The sequence below is a fragment of the Diuraphis noxia genome, unplaced genomic scaffold, assembly GCF_037042655.1.
Source record: "Diuraphis noxia isolate RWA-SAM2 unplaced genomic scaffold, SU_Dnox_SAM2 contig0003, whole genome shotgun sequence".
NCBI classification, from domain to species: domain Eukaryota; kingdom Metazoa; phylum Arthropoda; class Insecta; order Hemiptera; family Aphididae; genus Diuraphis; species Diuraphis noxia.
Genome location: NW_028301713.1, coordinates 38655410 through 38678545, shown reverse-complemented (window position 1 = coordinate 38678545; position 23136 = coordinate 38655410). Strand labels below are relative to the sequence as shown.

Here is a 23136-nt window from a genome sequence, read left to right as displayed (position 1 = left end):
CAGAATAACTTATGTGAGTTGGTAAATGTTTAAATGTATACTTTAGTCTGTTAATTTATAATGATTGTTTATTTAATTTAATTTTAATTATACATTGTTAATTTAAATTTTAAATTTGGACATTTATTTAACAAATATATCTTATTACATTTTTATTGGTCCTTTTAGTGCTAACTGTAGCAAAGATATTACGTTTAATGATGATAAATCAACCAAAACAGACTAAAAAAAAAAAAGTAACAATTAAATTTATAATATCTATTACAATAAAAGTAATTTCAGTAGAATGTTGATTGTTATACTAAATAGTGTACGAGTATAACTTGAAAATATGAAAAAAAAAATTTATTAATATATTTAATTAAACAATTAAAAATGTTCTATTTAAATAAATGAATTATAATTCAAGAATAAATCTGAATAATACATAATATTCTGAATAATTTACAAAATTAATTTGTACAATTATTATTTTGTAGTTTAAATTAACCAAACACTATATCTAGTCTTTCCCTTTGAATAATCAACAATCTACTGTGGAATTATTTTCATCCGACAATAATGTAACTTACATCTATGTTTTGTAAAGTGTTTACTTGAAGCAAATTGTCTTTTCTGAAACTTAAAATTGCAACTGCCAAAAGTGGTAATACTTCCAGGGAATCGTAAGCTATAACCATATCCCACAGGTTAAGTAACTGTTCTGGAAGTAAATGCCCACTGAATCCCTTCATGAGCCATTTGAATACCACTCTGATGCTGACAAATTATTGAAACACATATTATTGATTGGTTTCTGATGTAGAATCGTAGAATATATATATATATATAGAGTAATAATTGACACTTTAACAGTAGGATAGTGTGGATTGTGTCAATAGGTTAGATACTTACGGGTGAATGTTGTGGCTCATAAAATGCGACCAAATCTTTGTCTCGTGTCTTTGCAAAAGCCGCTGGAACAAAATACATAGTCCAAGTATGCTTTGCGGGTGTGAGCTTATGACATGCAATCTAAACCAGTAACGCAAGTAGAACGCTCTGAACGTATAGTACAATGGTACAGGGTCATTGAACAAATAGCAAACAGGGGCAGCTAAAAATGGACAACAAACCATGTTTCACTTGTTTTAAATATCTATTTAAGGCCGTGTTAATGAGGTGGGGCAAAGGAGACATTTGGGTGTAACAGTTTGGTTAAATCAAGGGACGTCTCGAGCTTAATAAACCACTGTTGGTGACATCTCAACTTTAATTAGTGCCTCTGGGTATTAAAAAGGTTAACACGCCCCTGTACCTATCTATTTAACTGCGTTAAGTTGTAAAATGTTGCATTTTTACTCATACAATGTTATACACTGATAGACAGGAATGGTCTATTAATATTTATGATGCATAAAAAAATCGCAAACCAAAATTTAACATGCACGAGCCCTTACAGACTTACAACTGATCTAAAACATTTTAGCTCTGTCATCGCGCCAGTGGTGCAACTAGAGAGGGTGCTTTGGGTCATTAGCACCCTCTAAGTCAAAAATAGCACTTTACAAAATTGTTAAAAAAGTCAAGTCCCTTTAAGACACAAAAAAACCTGGAGCTTAAGCACCCCCTTGTTCAAATTTTAAATGTCTAGTTGCGCCAATGAATCGCCCACTCGATTTACCGATTTTTACAATAAATAACTGTCATTAATTCATTATAATATAATATTTGTCTAGTAATACATATACTATTTACAGTTTATTTTGTATTAAATAAAAAGTGTAGTAGTGGTAAGTATATTTTAAATTGGGTGTACAAATTAAATTAAAAATTATAACATTTAAAATAATTATACATACCAATAGGTACTAACGAAATACTATTTTTTGCTAGTCCTCTTAAAAATAATACAATTTTAACTGTATCAAAATTAGAGACTAACTTTAGAAGTATATATCGTTATTGTTTTTAATGTTTTTATACCTATATAATAATTAATATTATAAAGTTATATTATAAAGTTTGTCTGCACAAATAGGTAGGTTAGATAATAGTAGAATATAATATATATCGCAGTTTATTTGAAATAAAAATAAAAAATTGTCCTGCATATATTGACTATACCTACATACATTTAGCCATTTATATAGGTGTTCATTGATTCACCTATATGATCTTTTAATTGTTAATGTAAACTCTGTATAGTTTAACTAAAGACAACTAGTTTGTATAAATTGTATAGAATCATGACACTCAACTGAACAGCTTGGTTTGCTTTTATTGTTATTTGTTATGCTTTAACGTCTTGGATTATATGCATACTACAATAATATATTTTTCTCGAGAACAAACCTATCTAAATCTAATAATCACATTATTTTATGTATAATTTGTCTATGCTACTAAAATACTAGATGAATATTATGATGTATAAAAAATTATCGTAAAAATGAGTAAATCAAGGGACTTATTGTAAAAGGTCCAGTAGTTTTTGAGTCTATGGTTAACAAACAGACAGACGAACATATATGTATTCTTTTACGGGCATAACTTTGATGAGCTTTCTTGCACGTTTGCCAAGTTTTGAAGTACCTACCACGATATCCATGAACGTTTTCTACAGCACCGTGTAGCTATTATAGATATTACATATAGCTATTATAGATATTATATATAGCTATTATAGATACCTATTATGTATATCTATTATGTTTCTACACGTTTTTAGTTTCTAAATCTCCCTTAAAATCTGCAGATGATATGATATGTTAAACTTGTTATAGACAATAAACTATGGGATTGGGGGGGGGGGGGGGGTACGAATTGTTAGCCTATGCCACTGTAAAAGATTTTTAAATTTGCGCCTACTACGATGATTGCAGATGATCATTGATTGTTCTTAGATAGTCCTTACCATACATTGTAAAACCATGAAAAGGTATAATGCCGTTGGGAGGATATATTGCCTCCATAGGTGGTTTGCCCTTCAATGACGTGAGTATAGGATGGCTGGTCGAGTTGTTGAACACTGACAACACATCAGTATCGCGAGTAAAACACAACATTATCTAAACACCAAACATAGGTTTAAGAATATTAACTATGTAATTAATAACAAAACGCTAATTATATGTATATACATTCATTCAGTCAGGAGAGAAACCTAACCTATGATAACAATATACATATATATACATTATACAGTGTTATTTTTTAAGCATGTTCACCCCTATTTTTCTTTTTAATAGTACATTTATTCAAATTCTGATATTTTTTGTACTACTTAAATAGTAACCCTGTGGCGATACCAACTTTTATTATTCAAATGAGAACTCCCCCTTTTTACTTAAAATTATTAGCCGATCATTTTTTTGAAAATTTTGATGTATCTGAATCAAAATTCTAAAGAGTAGTTTCTGAGTTAGTAAAATGTTTATATTAAGGATAATAATCTTAAAAATGGTTTTATAAAAATAAATACTACGAGTATATAATATAATGTTAGATAAACTATTTATTACACTTGGATTATTTTTACAAATTATTTATATTGGTAAATAAATAGTAATTACTAATTGCTAACTTTTTCCAATTACCTAAGCATCCTATCTACTTAATCTATTACCATAGACATTTATTCTTAAAACACAAAGTTATATAACCCAAAAACTACTAGCTTGAATTTTGATTTAGACATATCAAAATTCCCAAAAAAAAATCTGCTTATCAATAAAAAATAAAACGAGAGGTTTATATTTGAAAAACTGAAGTTTGTATTATCACAGGATCATCCTTATGTAGCAAAAAAAAAATGTTAATGATTCAAATGGTCTTTAAATGCATTTAAAAATTCCAAAAATCTGAATTTTAATAAATGCATAATTTAACCATAAAAATAGGATGAACATGCTTAAAAAATCATTCTGTATATTAAAAAAATATTTTGAAAATGGGTGCCATACATTTTTTTCCGTAGTGAAAAATTTTTTAATATGGTCCTGTAAATCCAAGGTTATTTCTCAGGATTGACATTAGAAATTTTAGCATACCTACTTACGCAACTTTATTATTATTAGTTTTGAAGGATCGGCAACTATGGCCATAATACATATGTGTGATGGGGTTCTGTTTGTTTATGTGAATGTTACGGTTGGTTTACCTAACTTGTCGATATGTAAATGTATGTACCTAATTAATATATTGTAAATTATTTATGATATAAATGCACCTGATGTAAGACGTCTTCAAACACGAAATATTGGTCATCGTTGCACGCTGTTAGTTGAACGTCTTTCGTGATTAATTTGTCGATCAGCATATCATAGTGCAACACCCGTTGTTTTAATTCCGAGTAATGTTGTTCCTAAAGCAAATGCGTCACGTGGGTGGAAAATATTTGATAACAGTTACTAGACGGGTGTATTAATACCGAAGACTTCACACTGGATCCTAGAATCTGTGCCCAGAGCTTGCCTCGGAGACTTCGCGGTGCGCCTAATTTTAGAAACTCTTGACACACTGGCGCATGCTGATGCTGTAGAACTGTAAATATAAATATTACTCGTTCATTTTTGATTTTTCACAATGGGCACCTACACAGACAAATTTAATCATTTAACCTTTTTCGCCCAAAGTGATTCGTTCTTGCTCTCCTTGTGATGTCGATCCGCTCGACAGCGTCGTCAGACATTGACAACACGTTAAGCCTAACAGCAAATCGGCAGTGGCCAAATCCCTGTAATGATGTTTCTAAAATCGACGTAACATTAATCAACTATTTTACTTTTGACTTTAGCTGCATCGTACATATATATATAGGTACTGTTGTCAGTGGCGTATCCGAGGTGGTACCATTTATCGACCAAAAGTATTAAAAGAATCAAAAGAATATTATCATTATGTGATTATTTTCATATATTGTGTAAAATTACTTCAGTGTCGTACAATGGGGTTTAATTGTTTTTTAATTGGAAAATTTAACAAACACTTATAATTAGTAGGTAAGTAATTTTTTGATGGAAAAAGGTAGATACCTACTTCTAATATTAATTTGGTATTTGAATAACGCACAATACGATGTGCGTGGGTGCATCTTAAAATGTATGAATGCAAGAAAAAAACTTCTTAGATACACCACTAAGTACTTTGTACCTACTGATTGTTGAATATTTAAGTATATAAATTAGTACCTTGATAAGTATCTAATGAATAATATACGTTACTTATCTATTAAATAACTTACAAGTTCTTGTAGTGTCTTAACTTTCAGTGGCAAATACGTAAAATCCCATATCATATCATCACTAAATCAAATTTAAATATTATTTGAACACTTTTTTGTAGTATTTAATATCTAATATTTTATGACAATATTAGAACAATAGGACCACTGGTCATTAGAATTAGGAGTAATTTTTCAATGTTAATTATGTAAGAATTTATGTTAAATTTATCTACATGTAAATACAGATTATAAATATACTTTTTTCCCTTTGTAAAATTATAAATATGCTAAATTAAGATTGGAAGATATTAATATTTCAGTTCGAATTGTACATATTTTATTTTTTATATATTATAGGTAGTTCACTACTTAACCTGATCTATGTTTACCATATAAGAAACTTATAAACTAGAAATTTGTAATTGTTGTCAATCTAAATTTATATTTATTTATTTTAAATAAAATTTGTTTTGCAAACTATATGTTATTAAATCAACTTTTCTAAGATTTAATGATTTAGGTGTATACACGTTATTCATATATAGGTACCTATGTATGATTCTATATTGATATAGGTACTAAGATATTAACATACTCAGAAAAATTTAATTAAAAGAAATAATTTAAATATTCCTAATTTCTAATTTTTATGAGTAGGTATATAATATTAAATATAGTAGTAGGTAGGTACTTACGATATCATTCGGTAATTAGGATTATGTAATGAAAATAACACTTCTAAAAAATCTTTCGGTGCATACACCGGTCTCAGTCTTTCTAAACCTTTAAATAAAATAAAATGTATATATATTTGATGTGAATATTTTCCACACTTTTGAGGAAAAATAAACATAATATTTCAAATTAAAATACATATAGCATTATATACCGTATGTTCCAAAAATACAGGGTACACTCAATCATTCATTATACCCTGTAAATATTTTTCAATTCTGTTTGCGGGACATTACACTATAGACTAATCAATCATAATCCTTATGACTTAAATCTTTTTTAACTCGTGTAATTTATGCATGCGTAATAAAACTTCATTTTGGATTCTGAGCAGAGCTATGATTTTTTTGTGTCTGTCATCACGTTTTGGGGCAGTAAAAGTGCTTCGATTTTTGACTTCAGTACTTCATTCGATCAGAAAGTGAATCTAGTTGGTACTTTGTGGGGTCAAAAGTAAAAAATTCTTAATACTTTTCTAAATAATCAGAATAAACAATATAAAAATTAAGGGGAAAACGGGAAATTTTCCGCACAATCAGTTTTCGACAAAATCGATTTTGGTTTTTGATGAAACTTTAAGACAAATGACCAGATACATAACATTTTCACCGAATGTTTATTTAAGTATATTCTATCCACCATGCAATTTTCAAAAATGTTCGACTTAAGTTGAGCTATTCATAAGTATTTGCAATTTTTCGATCATTATGAATTTTTTTTAAATAAATATCGATAAAAATGTATTTGTTGGGTAGAAAAGCTTGAAAATTTAATACAAGGCTTCTAACACATTGTAAAAATAGCAGTTGAAAAATATAAGAAATGCAAAGTCACAATTTTTTTTTATAAGCATTTAAAGTTCAAATTTTGACTAAATACGTAAAAATTACGGCAATGTTCAAATTATCTTAGATAGAAATTCATAAAAGTTTTTCTTTTTAATTCTAGATTTGAAAATTTAATACAAGACTCATAATATATTTTTACAATAGCAGTTGAAAAATAAAAGAAATATATAGCCACAATTTTTTTTTCAAGCATTTAAATTTAAATTTTGACAACATACGTAAAAATCACGAAAATTTGCAAATTATTTTAAGCTAGAAATTCATAAAAAATTTTCTTTTTAAATCTAAGATTTGAAAATTGTTAATTATCTATAAGGGTATGGTCGAATTGCACTTGGGTTTAAAAAAGGTAATGATCGAACTGCACTCGGGTAAAAAAACAGGTAGTGGTCAAACTGCACTTGGGCTCAAAAGTATTTCAATAAAATTATCATGCATTTGAAGGGGTTAAACATTTAGGTAACACTCATTTTCCTATAATTATTATATTATACTTTGTATTATATTATATTTAAGCTCAAATATGAGGCTTTCCACGCGAAGTTCAATAAATCATTTTTATCACCACATCCAAATATACTTATTTGTTTTCATTGATGTTTTAACACAATTACAAATCGACGCCTACATTTTAATGCAGAATACTGACACAAGACCATCAACAACACGGCACCAAAAATAAATAAATAATATTAAAAAAAGCGAGAACGTGGGTATCGCTCTGCTGTACATTAGGTGGTGGGATGGACCTCTGGCTAGGGTAGGTTAGATTTGAGGGCGAATTTAAGTTCCTACACGAGACCTAGCAGGTAAACAAGATACATATGTTAGTTCCTACACGATAAAAAGCAGGTACATGTGTAAGTTCCTACACTAAGTATATTATAAGTTATCAATATGATATTAGTTATAATGATATATCATATTATAATACTGTCATACATTTTAACCCTTTATTCTATATAATATATAATTCTTTATAATATTTAATAATTTACCTTATAAATATTATCAATTTAATAATTTTAAAAATAATAATTGTAATAATCTAATAATAATTCGTCATTTATTGAAAAAAATAAAAATATAAATTATCCATTCTATATAATATCTAATAATTTTAAAAATAATGATATAACTGTTATTATATTGATATTTGATAACTTATAATATTCCTAGTGTAGGAACTTACACGTGTACCTTTTTTTATTGTGTAGGAACTTATATACATGTACCTGTTTTTCGTCGTGTAGGAACTAACATACGTACCTTTTTTTTCGTGTAGGAACTTACACATCACATATGTAGGAATTAACGTATGTAATTGTCTACCTGTTACTCTCGTGTAGGAACTTACGATTCCCCAGATTTGAATGCAATGATAGGTATCATTGTATACGAAAAACGATTATGAACGGAGATGATTTGTCAATCTAGGATATTATATTATATTTAAATATTGTCATATATTCTATTTTGAAACAAATATTTTATCTTTCAATTAGGACGCATTTTGCATAAGGCATGGTTAATCAATTTTTCCAAAAACATTGCATGTACTTATCATAATTCATAATACCTTATATTATCATATAGATATATGTCATATATACCTGCAGGTTTGAGGATAAATCGTTATCATTACGCGATTTCATAAAAATTTAAAACTAAAATTCTCAAAACATTTTTCTTATAATATGATGCTTCAAAATTTCTTTATAGCTATTTGAAGCAAAACTTATGGAAAACTTAGTGTCGAATTTTATAACCTTAGATATAAATACCAACAATATTATGAATTTTGAACTACAAAATAATTCGCAAATATTCATGGTTTTGACGAATTTTTGTCAATATTTGAAATTCAAATGCTAATAAAAATTTAATTTGAATTTCCGGTGGACATTTTTTTTGTGATAAAGATTGAAAAACTTGTAAGGAATCTTATATTAAATTTTTAAATCTAAGTTTAAAAAAGAAAATTTTTTATGAATTTCTAGCTTAAAATAATTTGTGAATTTTTACGTATTTTGTCAAAATTCAAACTTTGAATGCTTATAAAAAAAAAATTGTAACTATGAATTTATTTTATTTTTCAACTGTTATTGTAATAATATGTTAAGAGCCTTGTATTAAATTTTCTTTTTTTAAAACGACAATCTCTATTTTAAATATAATTTTCGGATTGATCGATTTTTTTCAAGACATTTTGATGAATCTACTTGTGCTATAAACTTAAAATTGGCTAAATTAGAGCTATAAGCAGGTATAATTTAAAAATCTTATTAAATTTGAATATTTTTATTTATTTTTTTGTTGATTGTTCATATAATTTCCTTCTAAAGTTCTAAAGATCGTGATAGAATCAAAAATATTATTATTAAGTAATAAATTATTATTCCATTTTATTTTTACAAATTATAAAATGACATAATTTAAACATGTATTTTCAGTAAAAAAAATTCTAAATTTATTTTATACATATATATATATATTTTAACAATACTATATATTTTCATAATTTAATATTTAATAATAATAATTTTGATTACACTGCGGTGTTTAAAAAAAAAAAAAATACAAACAATAAAAAAAATAATAAAAAATAATTCAAATTTAATAAGATTTTTAAATTATACTATAATTGAGCTAATTTCGAGTTTACAATAATACAATAGTTGATAAATTGAAATTTCCTGAAAAAATCGATCAATCCAAAAATGGTATTTAAAATAGGTGGGCTTGTGATTTTAAAAAATCAAGTTTTGTTGCACATGCGCAAAATACACGAAATAAAAAAATTTTAAGTCTTAGGAATTTATGATCGATTAGTTTAGTTTAATGTCCCGCAAACAAAATTGAAAGAAGTGTACAGGGTAATGAGTGATAAAGTGTACTCTGTTTTTTGGGACACACGACATAAATAGTTGGACACTTGCACGTTAAAACTATAAGTCTATAAAAAAAGAAATGACATACTCGTATTATATGTACTGAGTTCGTTCCATTTTTGTAACATTTCATCTCGATCAGCACTGGACCTAAGACAAGATAGATTTATACCTATTTCCTCGCACATAGATTCTAATGATTTCTGTATTCTTCTTTCCCACGTTATCTATATATTATATATATATAGGTTATGCGTTAGAATTTGTTTTCTATCCACACATGCGTGCGCAGAGTAATAAGACAGTAGTACCGAACATTTATTAACATCGTATAGAAATTCAATTTTATATATTATATGTAGGTATACTCATAGCATATATAGCATATATTATATAGGTACCTACTTTAAAAAATTTTTTACATTTAATTTGTAGATTATGGATTTCTTTTAATTGTAAAATAAAATATTATCATACGTTTATTATTTAATTTTTTACATGTAAAGTAGTTACAAATTTCTTATAAAGTTATAAAAATGTTTAAAAACAAAAGACTTCACAATTTATACCATGTCGGCTCTATATAGTCTGTCTTAACATACAGTGCGCACGCCCAGATATGTTTTTATCACATATATATTTTCTATAATGTTGTATAATATACGTTACTTGAGCTTTTCTCAAATAATCTAATGATTCTCTACTCGTTATTTCGTCTCTAACCACAATTTGTTTATTATTTCCATGACTTCTCAACCAATGGAATACCGCGTTTCTCAGATTAGTTTCCATGCTCCCTAAGTTCACTGCTTGAACTAGGGTCTTTTTAAAGTCGTCTATGGATACGTCTTGAGAAGCAGCTAACATCTAAACCAACATTAGGTGATGTTATAGTTGAAATAAAATATAAGAACAATCCAGCATAATAATTGCACTACGGTGTTATTGGTGTTAATAACTAATAAACGTGATGTCATTGTTTCGTGGGTGTCACAATCGATCACTGTCGAAGTTTCGCGACTCACGATCATGAACCAAGGTCCTTGATAATATTTTAGTTCATGGTGCCATCTTGTCGATATATAAATATATGTTTAAGACGCCGTCGTTCCATTTCATGAACTCAAAGCAACTCTACGACGAATAAGTATGATAAATTAAGTAATAACCGGCGAGGCAACGTTATTGGAATTTTTTTTAAATTTATGCTCTTTAAATGATTGATTATTCAACAAATTTTAATTTATGATTAAGTACGTATACATATATACTAAATATACGTCCATACCTATTATTCTATTAATATCATAATTATTTCAGGCAGTCGAATACCTGTTGGGCTGAGCGTCTTATTAATCATTCATATAATGTTATTAATAACAATTATCAGCCGGCAACTACTGCTGCTACAAGTTATCATAATTTCAAATTTGAGAATCAATCATATTGACTTATTAGTGGTTGATGTATTTAAGTCGGACAGATTCGCCCACAGTGTAATATTTAATTCTGTTTTGTTTACTTTAAGTAACTAGTAACTAATAACCAACTAACCCTGATATTAAGTATAACACGTATACAGTATATATACCTAACTATTTTTTTAAATTAAAATAAGAAAAAAAAATTTATAAAGAATCTTGTATAAAAAAAATTGAATTAATACCTTACCTTTATATGTATTATATATTTGTAGGTATCTATAAATAAATATGCATATAAATACAATACGCGAGACTCCGTGAGTACTTGATTCAGATTAAACAATTTAATATCAAAATACATATTAGAGGTAATAACAACTATAACAGTTGGCTCCTACCTATAGTCGATAACTTACTATAGATATTGCGAACAGTTCCTATTACTTGGTGATGATTTCTTAAAAAAACGGAAATATTTCAAGTCAGAAGAACTTATTATAGGAGATAATTAAACCATTTAAATCATTAAATCTAAATGTATCACTACTACAATAATCACTACTCATTATAATATTGCAAAATAGACGTTTAATATTAGGTATAGTTAAACTTAAAATTTCAAAAGTCTAAGTTATTGTAATATATTATAGATATATCACATACAATACCTGCAAGTCTTCGTAAAATTCATTATATATGTCCATTTTTTGAAGTTCTTCAGCTAGTTTTTCAGCTGTTAAATGTAAACTTTTATCTTTTAGTTCTTCCATATTTAAAATTTTGTTTTATGTTTATAGGTATTAATAGTATCTAGGTCTTAAGTACAATTAACTAATGGAGTATAAACGTTCATTACAGCCACAAGGTTTTAGTTACACATACAGGACTATACTAATGCGCTTTACTCAAAGGCTGCAACTTATAATTGTATTGTAGTTATTGATGCAATAATCAAAAAATGTCACCTTGGCAACCAGAATGAAACATTAACCGTAGGCATTTTATTTCTATATAGACTAGTTTATTTGAGTTATTTGTATCACTAAGGTTATATAAATATGTTTCAAATGTGTTTAATGTATTATGTATAGGTACTGTATATATATCGCGTATATAACTATAATAATATGTACAATTATTAAACTATGAAATCGTTTGAAAATATTATTTAAAATTTAAAATTATTCAGTGTTATATAAATATTATAATATAATATATTCACTTGGAATAAATACAAACCTTATATTTATTTCAATATATTATATCTAATAGTTAGTATATGATCCAGGCCACCGGTGCCACTTCTCTCTGGAGCGAGTGACCGCCATCCACCACCGGGCATGGCAGAAACCAATGCCCAATTCAAAATTCTGCCAAAAACCCTTACCAAACCTACCCAACCTTAAACCTACAGTACCCTTCCCACACCCAATAGCATATATGTGGCCGTAGGTTCATTAATAATAAAAATAATAATTGTCATGAGATATATATCATAACATGAATATATTACATATTATATATTCTATCATAATATAATTGAAGGAAAAACATCAGAAACTTGTTTTTTATTTTGGTGAAACATAGTTTATAATTTATATATAAGGTATATAAATACATAATAGTAGATATTCATTTAGTTTGTTAATACTTCGGAAGATTGTAATGCATTGAATTTAGGCACTGAAAAAAGTATTATTATGTTTATTAATTATTACTTTATTAGTTACATAACTTATTTTATAACGATACAATATAATACATTTATTATTTTTCTGCGATCTATAATTATTGAGGGTTATGTAAACCAATTGGCATCTGGGCATATTTGACCACATAATAATTATATAAGACCACTTTTAAGTACAGTGATTTGTATTAGAGTTACTTCAATATAAATCTTTTGCTCATTAAAAGTTATATGAAAGTTTCATTTCGTTATAATTAACTGAATTGGATTTATCACTTGATATATTTTGTAACATGGTTAAACTCATTACTCTCTAAAATGTCCTGATACCTCTAAGAACAATTTCTACAGAGCTTTTCGTTAAAATCAATCGAGTAGTTTTTAAGGACGATTTGGTGCATTCTTATATACCTGATCTAACCGAATAACTGATGACAATAATTTATATACAAAATAAAAATCCACCGTGAATCTTAAAATATTTATTCAAGGACCTCTTTAAAATTCGAATTTTGGAAAATCTTTTCTTAGCGAGACATACTACCATATAACTAAACTACTGACTAAATTTCATACTGATATAGACTTTGGTCATATCGACTAGGCAATGATAAATCAGTCAATCAACCAGACCAAGTTCTTATATATATATGCATATTGCATATACCTATAGTTTATAGCCAATAATCTATATTTATATGTTAGAACCACAGATATCTATACTATACTAGATATCGACGATATCGTAATAATTACATAAGTCTAAAAATTTATTGCATAGGTAGTAGCATTGATTATAGAATTCTATAATAATTCTATAATCAATGGTAGTAGTGACAGTGAGCCAGTGAAGATTGGCAGCGCTCGTTTATAAGTACTTATCAACTGCAACCCACCTACCTATTTTTAATTACAAATAATCCAAGAGTATTTAAAATATTTATTGGTGTAGTATACAAGTTATACCTACTATTCATATATACCTACTATGTAAATAATAATTTACAAGTATGATACATTTATGAGACGACGAATTTTCATTCATCGTCTCCATGAAAATAATTAGATATTTTATTATTTAAAAAATGTTAATATATAAGTAAAATTAATATTATAATACTGCTATAAATAGCGTGCACGCAACATATCATGTGTTTATGATGTTTTGTATCTACAATTTGTATTCTGGGGGTGTGAGTTTTTCTTATAAGGTGATTTTTTTTATCATGAACCACTCATTATTTCAAAAAGTATCAATGTTTTTGAAAATATTTTTTTACAAAGTTTCATGTTGTTAAAAAAACAACGTTTTTATTAAAAAATTATGTTTTTTATTATTTTTTATCCTTATATTTTTTTTAAGTTTTTTACTTTTTTGAATGACAACCTTGAGTTTTAATTTCATATTCCAAAGCAGAATATTTTTCTAAGTATTTTGATACGTAAAAATCGAATTTTGGACGAGTAGTTTATGAGTTATAAGTATTTAAAGTTTAGATTGGCGAAGTGGAGTGTTACGGGGTTACCCCGCAAAATGTTTGTCCACTACTCCGTTTGTCTAAACTTAAAATACTTATAACTCATAAACTACTCGTCCAAAATTCGATTTTTACGTATAAAAATACTTAGAAAAATATTCTGCTTTGGAATATGAAATTAAAACTCTAGGTTGTCATTCAAAAAAGTAAAAACCGGGAACACGCGGGAATTTATGGGAACCTTAAATAAATTGTAAGAACGAATTATAGTGTACTAATCATATGACTAAATGATAATATTGTATTGCATATTATACATCTCCATCAATAATTTTAAAATGTTTTTTAGATCCACGAACTGATTTTAGACCCTATATTTACAGAGGTAATTAATTTTATTTAAACTATCGCTATAATCAAAATACTTCCTTATAATATTGAACGACATATTATTTATTTTTCTCTATAAAGCCAAGCTATTATTCTTAATTTAAAGAAATGGATTAAATAAAAATGTCACCATGAAGAATGTACTGTTATAGTTACTTTGAAAGTATTATAAGTATATCAGTAACTCACGTCTCACAAGTCACAATTTTGAAATAATTTGTTATCATTATCAGAACTATGTGTTTATGTCCATAGACAGTTTACCATAGAGTATAATTATTTATATTTTAATAATAATATATAAATAGACTGATTGGTTGGTGAGGTGTAGTTGTTGTAATATTAGTGGTGAGTGGTCATAACGTACTAATAATAATAATAATTAATGATGTTATTTTATCATGTTGATAATATTATACAAAATAAATATTATATATTTATTGCTTCGACATTTCGGCAATTTTTTTGATTTCCGGGAATTCCCATTCCTGGCGTTATCAAGAATTCCCGGGAACGGGAATATTTCTTCTCGGGATCGCTCCTGGGAAATCCCGGAAGTGCCATACCTAGTAAAAACAGCGTTTGTTAACTTTTTTATCTTATAATTTAGGGTTGTAGGGTAAGTATATGTAAACGTTGAGATATTGTTTTCAAATTAATGACATCAACAATCATTTAAGCAATTTAAATTCCATAATATAAACATCCTCTTTCCCTCTTTAAAATTTTAATGTGATTTGTGAGATAAATTTAACAAAATTAATAAAATTGAATGTTTAAAAATTCAAAAAGGAAAATGCTAACCGAAAAAATATGTTTATAATGAAGCCTTATTTTGACAACCGTATAAGTTACTTACAAATTTGGCATACATTTTTTGTATAATATAATATGAAACAGAGAAAACAATTTAAAGATAAAGCGTGCACTTTTAACGACACCACAAACTACTAACTTTAAAAAAACTGCAGCATACCTATTGCTTATGATTATGGCCGACAATTTACCGTTATAAAAAATAACACTTTTTGTTCGCTATCTAGTACCTTTTATGTCCTATAGGGTATAGTATAGATATCTGTTGTTTGATATAAACTCATATATGTCACATTTATAGTTGGCTAATTACAACGTTCAAATAAAGAAAAGATCAAAAAATTACTTGGCAAAAATCAAATTGTGGGTTACGCTTATGACAGTTGATAAAATACAAGAAAATTATATAAAATTTAATATTTCGTTTAAACCTCATTTTCGACTAAAGTGATGATGTTTGTGAACTTTGCTTTTAATTACAGATAATATATTATTATTATAATTTTATAAGCTAAACGCTTTATTTTCATAATCCCATATAAACTCATTGATATTAGCATTCTTAATAAAGTTTTACTTAACTGACCGACATTTCCAAGTACAGCAGTATAATACTATATAGCTCATCATATTCAGAAATATTCAGTAAAAAAATAACTAGTTCTTTTGCATCAAATCATCACGTTGGCCGATTATGCAGACGATAAAGTCATTTTGCCGATTTGTAAAAATCCATAAGCCATCTCATATCTAACCTACAGCTTCACGGCTTCACCTTAATATAAATTATAATTTCTAAATGTAACGATTGTAACGATAAATGGCGCATAAAAATAAACCAAAACAATCGATTCACACTATGTTTACTCTTAAAATCTCAAAATAATAATACTAATCTAGAAGACAAAATGCTAATTTACAAACAAAACACTCCTTGAACATAGTTAGTTACCTATGACATAAGCTTATAAGGTCTCTGAAAGAAAATCCAACACAAACAAAATTCAAGTGTTCTAAAACTTAAATCTTTGATATCCGATGCACCCACCGTAAGTATCAAAACTAAGCTTACACAACGATTTTTTAGGATAATTACCATGTAGTTATATTATATATATTTTTTTAATACTAAAAATAAAAATTTGAACTTTTAAGTTTTTTTTTATTGTTGTAAAAAAATTCGAAATAGCCAATTCGTAAATCTAATCTAAACAAATTGTTGATGGTAAGACTTTATTCAAGTCCAGAAGTTGATTTTTAATTTTTTTTTTAAATACGAATACCTATCAAAACTTTTTCGAAGTAAATAAATTTGAAACGCAATAACTTTTTTTTTAAATATTTTTATTTTTTAACATAAGTAAATCTTAAAGTTATTTATCATCTTCATCCATATAATTTTCATAATATTTATTATACTTACGTTTAACTAGGATCAATATTTTATTTTATTCGTATAATACCCACATAAATATTATTTTAATTCTTAATTGGAGGAAAACAATTTCGGCCAATGGTGATTACCAGGGTTGGGATTTTATAGCATTTGCATATTTCTTATGAGATGCTTTACTATCATTATTATTACTATAATTAGCAGGGCCAGGATTTATATGCAATAAAAAATTGTAAAATATGCATTTTATTTACCAAAATATGAAAAAATATGCATTTTAATATTTCTATCTTAGATTTTATATTGACCGACATACTTTTATTTATCGTGTTTATCTTTCTCCGCCAAACTATTCAGTCTTTAATCGCATACCTATTGTAGCATAGGATAAGGATTGTATTTATAAAATTAAAATTTGTGTTTGACAAAAAAACCAAGTTTTATACTTTAATCAGCAGAGCTAGAATTAAATACGAAATATTAATATTAAATTATAAATATTAATTACGAAGTATACTATAAAACATTCATTTTTCGAAATAATCGAAATATGCAATAATATTCATTTTATTCAATATATTATGCATTAATATGCATTTTATCTAAAATATACAAAATAAAAATACTACCATTTATCTCACCATGAGGTGATTCATGGACATTACTGACAAAATCAATAATCAGAAGTCGCAAAAAAACATGCTGTTTCATACAAATTCTAGTCCTGCTAATTAGTAATTATACCTATAGTTAAGTTAGGTATAAGTAGAGTATATAACTTGTTTGAATATATTATACTATAAAATTATTACTAAATAATAGGTATAGTGGTTTATCTTATAAATTTTTGAACCCTAGCTAATAAATAAAATGTTTAGAAAAATGTATAACTAAATATCTATATATTATTATAAAATATTTACTTTGTTGTGGTTTCAAAAATTTCGTTATTGCCCTGTAACCACGTTTTCCATCGACTTCATAGTTCACATTTCTAATCATACCATTAGACTCTAGAAAACTATACGATCCTCTTACGTAATCACCGTACTTTGATTCCCAACGATGTGTTATAACTCCTGATAGCAAGTCATTGATATTGTAATGAAATTCGTAAGCCACCTATCAAACAGATCATATTATGGTGAATAAATACAACCATTGTATTTATTTTATTGTAATTTATTTATTGTTTAGAATATGATTTATGAACTAATGTGTAAGAAATAAATGCAAATACCTCATTTTCTTGAATTGGAACGTAGTAATTTTGAGAAAGCGTTGTTGGCCATAAAATGACAAATGAAAAAATGAGCTAAAAAAACATTTAAAATAATTAATTTAATGTAAATGCGTCAAGTATTTCACGGGTGTGATCTATAAACCAGGTGAATCATCATCTAACTAGCTATTATTATTTTTCGTTAGAACATGTAATTTAATTTGAATAGTTAATTTGAAGGTATGTTCAAATTAATTTAGGTGTTGTACGGGTACGATAACCGATAATGATTTATAGTCTATATAAATTATTCATTGATTATTGTATCATTGAAATTTTTAAATTTAAATTTAAATTGATTTTATTACCTACTGCTACTCTATTTTTAATAGCTATATCGTACATATAGGCTTTTAAGCCTCGAGCGTATAGTTTTGAATATTAACTTATAATATAATATAAATATTACGTCATATTGATATGGTACGTTACCTGCAGAACGATCTTCATCTTCTCGTGAAAATTAATTTAGGTCTTCATTGATTGTCAGCTGCCAAATCAAAACTATATCGAAGCGGTCTCGATCCAAATGGTTTTGTTTTAATGTATCATTGAATCCATGCCTAGGCGTCAGGCTCATGCGCACTAAATTATATGTTTGGTATAATTTAAGTATACCTATCTACAGGGGAAATGAAAAAAACAAGAAGTGCACTTGATGCCAAATGTCAAGGTGATTATTAGATCATCTTGAACTCGCGTGTAGAAAGAGAATGGACCGAGTAAGTGCTGGAGTATACCGCTATATAGCAGTAACATTGACGTGGTCTGCGGATAACGCCCCCGCGTTTTATTCACAGAGTACTACCTATATATTATTTTATTTTTTATTCGATGACCAATTATATTGTGACTGCAGTTTATAGCTACCAAGGTACGTAGACTGCATGTGTATATTACTTATCTATATTTATAATAGTCGGTGAAAATATAATTATTAAATGGCATATTAGCGTGCATTCATACATAAAAATAGTATAATATTATACTATTCACAGATATTAAATATATTGTATAACACAAAAATGCAATATAGGTAATTATATTTTATATTTGCATATAAAATATGCTATTTTTAAGATATGTATGTGTCATGTGTGTGTGTGTATCAGTGTATGGCTCTGTCGCTCTGACACAACACAAAACCAGTAACTTATGGTAAGTAGGTACCTATAAAAACTGAATAATATACTGTATCTACTTATCTATAATAGTTATGGAGTTGTAGTAGGTACTCGTACTTATATAAAATGTAATAATGTACGTAGTATATAGTATATATTTTAATATGTTTATACATAAATACTAATTGTGGTATTGTGGATTCACATTTTTTATAGCTTATAGGGCTGTAGATAATTTCTTGCAAGGTGGAATATTTTTTCAATTCTAAAACGCAAAATTAAAGTTTTATTTAACCTGGTAATATTATATAAAACATGAATAATTTTTATATAAATATTTAATTTGTTATCTTTCTTTTTATTACATTTTGACCATTCCTTTTAGGCTAACTTAACTTATTGTATCATTATAAATATTGTAACTGTTGAGCCATAATAGTCGTTGACTGAAGGCTAATAAAAATAAAAAAATAAAAAAAAAAAATTTTTTTTGTGTAGATAATTGTCTATATCCTGTAATACAATATATTACTTACATTTTAAATCATTTAATCCATTATTAAGTAGGTAATAGGTATAACGTATATATTATACATACAGCTTTATTCTACAATTATTTTAACTATATAGTGTAAATATGTAACAGTAGGTACTTTTATTTCGAAATGTTTGATTTTTTTTTATAATTTTATTGTCTAACACGTTATTATTTTAATATAAAAATGCCATTTTTGGTATGGATAGGAATTTAAAATTAATAATTTACCTTAAACTAAGTAGGTAAAATTTTAAAATGATAGCGTCAAAACATCATAGGTTCTGTTATTAAAAACTTAAAAATTAAATAGTTCATGGCCAATCGTGTTCACTATTCGTATAAATTTCGTGATGTATATCCAAGGAATATAAGTAGGTACATCACATAACCGATCGACATTATATTAAATGTTGTATGGTACTATATTTAGTGATTTAGTCACTTGTATAAAATGTATATATATTTCAATATTTGTAAATATAGAGAATTAACTTAGACGATTGCTTACAACATTTAATCCTTGATAATATAATTTATAAATAATATATTATTTAGATAATTAAATGTAATTCTTAGTTACACAAAAGTCAAGTTAATATCTGTCTTTCAAAATTAACTCATTTCAAGGCTTCTATATATAATACATCATGTTAGCACGCTTCTTACATAATATATGAATGATATTTATAAAAATCTGTTTTGTTTTAAAAGTAACTTAGGAATAAAAAACAATTTTTTTTTATAGTATTAATTTTTATAGTGCCTTATTTGAAGCCAATTCAGGGGCGTCATGGGGACTGGGGGTGGTTGAAGTTGAGTGGAAGGTGTAAATTTGCACCAACTTTTTTTTTAAAACGCCTTCTCTAGCCTACCAACAATAAATACATGCACTAGCTGATACATATCTAATTGTTTTAAACTATAAAAATATTTTATATTTTTTCAGTATTAATAAAAAAATATTATGCTTATGTGTTTTATTTTATTAATTACATAACTGTTTATTGTGCCATTGTGAGCAAGAGTATCTATACAATAAATTACAAGCTTAATTAACCAGCTTATATATTTTGAATGCAGTGAAAAATATGTAATATGTATTGATTAGGTTGGGTTAGGTATTTTATTACTAAGGTACCATTTATTGACCAAGAATAAATACCACTGGTAACCACAAAATAAGTTTAATATAAAATATAAATACATTCAAAATACAAATGGTTAGACTGAAATAGTAATAATTATAGTGATATTTTCAACATAATATATAAGTGACATTATATTAAATAAACTCCCAATTTATCCAAAAAAATTATCCCCACTTGCCCCCCCCCCCACCATAAAAAAAGTTTTGTGGTCTGAAATGAATTGAAATGGGCAAATGGCCTGCAAAATTTTTTGTACCAACAATAATATAGTTGAAATGACGCCCTTGATCCAATTTTACCAAAATTAAAAGTTAATTTTACTGTTAATTATCAGTTTTGGTTAATTTTTTCTGAGTACTTTAAATAATATTAGGTACTAGCATTATAGTTGGCAAAGAATAAGGTGAATATGTAATTGAAACTTTTTGTTATTACGTTTGTTATTATTTTCTATATGTTCATAGGCGGAAATCCATAATAGAAATTTCTGGGTGGGCTAAATTAATTTAAAAAAAACTATATTAAAATAAAATAAAATTTCACATAAAACCTGAAAATAATGTTGGGAGGGGGGCTAAGCTCTAAGTCCTATTGGCTGTTGCGCAATGACATTTTCAATTTTTTTTTACAAATTTTCAACTTAATCAATATAACTTTAAGTTCTTTGTGACTTGAACCTATTCGCTTAAATCTGTACAGCATATTAAAGTGATTATGTTTATAAAAATTAACAGATGTGTTAAATTTAAATTTAATGATATAATGTCATTGTATATGAAAAACGATTTAGTGCGAAAACAGTCTGTCAGTCTATGGTATTATTAAGTAGGTATACTGTGTGTTCAATTTTAAAGGTAACAGGAAATATTTCAAATACATGACCTTGAATTTGATTTGGGGTTTTTTTTACAGGATACAGGACATATAAATACATATTTTTTTTGATAAATTTAAATTTTTAACTTTTTTTACAGATTATTAAAAATCTAACATTCAACTATGATACAATCAAAAAACGATTCAGATAATTATTTCAATAATAGTTTATTGATTTGATTAAAAATATGATTTAATAATAATTCCAATAATAATTTAGTAGTTTTAACAAATAAATAGTTATAATAATATCTGAAAATGTTTGATTAAGATACGTAGAGTGTTAAAATATGCGATAAATACGAATTACCTAATTTAAAACTTTTGACTGTCTTAAAAATGTAAATTTTTAAGTTATCAAAAAAACTGTAAAGATCAAAGTTGCTCAAAAAAATAGAACAATCCAAATCCAGTGTCAAAAATAATGATTCCTATTTAAGAAATTTTTATTTTACTGCGCATGCGCAGATAAAAAGTTAAAAATTTAAATTTATCAAATTCAAGGTCATGCGTTCGAAATATTTCCTGTTACCTTTAAAATTGGACACACAGTATTTTATAATATTATTGCGATTTAAGTGATTTATTTAACTTTTAGGTGTTAGGATAGTTGCAGGTATAGCATACACTCACTAGTTCACTATAGTATAGTATATAATAATGTGCCTATTTATTTTATTTGGTTCAAATTCCCGAGAGTAATATTTTCAAATTAAAAAAACAACTAAAAAGTTATTTTTCGTTTAAATTTGGACTGAAGATGTCTATATTTTAGATTTTTCGTTTAGCACATGTTTGTAATCAACTTTACGTGTGTCCTGTATGATGGTAGAAATAAACAAAAAATTTCAAATATTCAATTGTTATTGAAAAGCCTAAGTATATGTTAATTTTAAAAATTTGTTTATTTGGTGGATTGCAAGATGAAACTATTTTTATTTCATGTTTGTACGTAGGAACCAGAGTACCAGAGTGGTTTAAATGTATTATACTTAGTGGTGCAAGACAATATATAGACATCCCCCTTCATCATAGAAATTACAAATAAATATTTTTTTTTAAGTTTTTTCATATATCTAATTTTCTTCAGTTAAGTTGTTTACATTTTTTATAATAACAATGATTGTGTAATGATTTTTAACTTACTTTTTTGTTAATAAAACAATGAAACATTTTTACATTGTATTAAAAAAATTAATCAAATAAAAATAAAAAGTAGGCACCTACTTACTCTTTTATAGTTTTATTCATATTGAAGATTAGATAACATTATTTTTCAAATATTTATAATTAT

The 23136-nt window shown here is 26.6% G+C and overlaps 2 protein-coding genes across 4 annotated transcripts; both read right to left on the bottom strand.

The window, feature by feature from the left end:
* Positions 1 to 50: 50 nt before the first annotated feature.
* On the bottom strand, positions 51 to 14904 carry LOC107170835 (TBC1 domain family member 19). Of its 2 annotated transcripts, none has more exons than XM_089225062.1 (12): positions 14852 to 14904; positions 10350 to 10547; positions 9769 to 9907; positions 5902 to 5989; positions 5225 to 5285; positions 4602 to 4731; positions 4412 to 4524; positions 4211 to 4345; positions 2897 to 3050; positions 895 to 1096; positions 573 to 759; positions 51 to 222 (listed from the first exon to the last, which is right to left on the bottom strand). In XM_089225062.1, exons 2-12 carry the CDS (start codon positions 10545 to 10547, stop codon positions 145 to 147), a joined length of 1485 nt encoding a protein of 494 aa, XP_089081188.1. In that variant the 5' UTR covers positions 14852 to 14904; the 3' UTR covers positions 51 to 144. The 2 variants fall into 2 exon arrangements, with proteins under 2 accessions (XP_089081188.1, XP_089081187.1); XM_089225061.1 differs by lacking the exon at positions 14852 to 14904 and adding an exon at positions 11773 to 12125.
* Positions 12592 to 20341, bottom strand: LOC107170838 (cuticle protein 19-like). Of its 2 annotated transcripts, none has more exons than XM_015521041.2 (4): positions 18589 to 20295; positions 18115 to 18189; positions 17798 to 17996; positions 12592 to 12787 (listed from the first exon to the last, which is right to left on the bottom strand). In XM_015521041.2, the coding sequence occupies exons 1-4, from the start codon at positions 18604 to 18606 to the stop codon at positions 12741 to 12743; spliced, it is 339 nt and encodes a 112-aa protein (XP_015376527.2). In that variant the 5' UTR covers positions 18607 to 20295; the 3' UTR covers positions 12592 to 12740. The 2 variants fall into 2 exon arrangements, with proteins under 2 accessions (XP_015376527.2, XP_015376526.2); XM_015521040.2 differs by lacking the exon at positions 12592 to 12787 and adding an exon at positions 15036 to 15228 and having other exon boundaries at positions 18589 to 20341.
* Positions 20342 to 23136: the final 2795 nt, after the last annotated feature.

Bases quoted from the DNA above. Each gene is read 5' to 3' on its own strand.
- LOC107170838 (XM_015521040.2), bottom strand. The intron at 17,997-18,114 runs GTATTTGCATTT...TCTGTTTGATAG, and splicing joins TTCCAATTCAAGAAAATGAG to GTGGCTTACGAATTTCATTA. The intron at 15,229-17,797 runs GTAAATATTTTA...TGTTTTTACTAG, and splicing joins ATTTTTGAAACCACAACAAA to GTATGGCACTTCCGGGATTT.
- LOC107170835 (XM_089225061.1), bottom strand. From the start codon at position 11,874: ATGGAAGAACTAAAAGATAAAAGTTTACATTTAACAGCTGAAAAACTA. The intron at 5,286-5,901 runs GTAAGTACCTAC...AATTTGATTTAG, and splicing joins CCTAATTACCGAATGATATC to TGATGATATGATATGGGATT. The intron at 3,051-4,210 runs GTGCATTTATAT...TTTGGTGTTTAG, and splicing joins TTGAAGACGTCTTACATCAG to ATAATGTTGTGTTTTACTCG.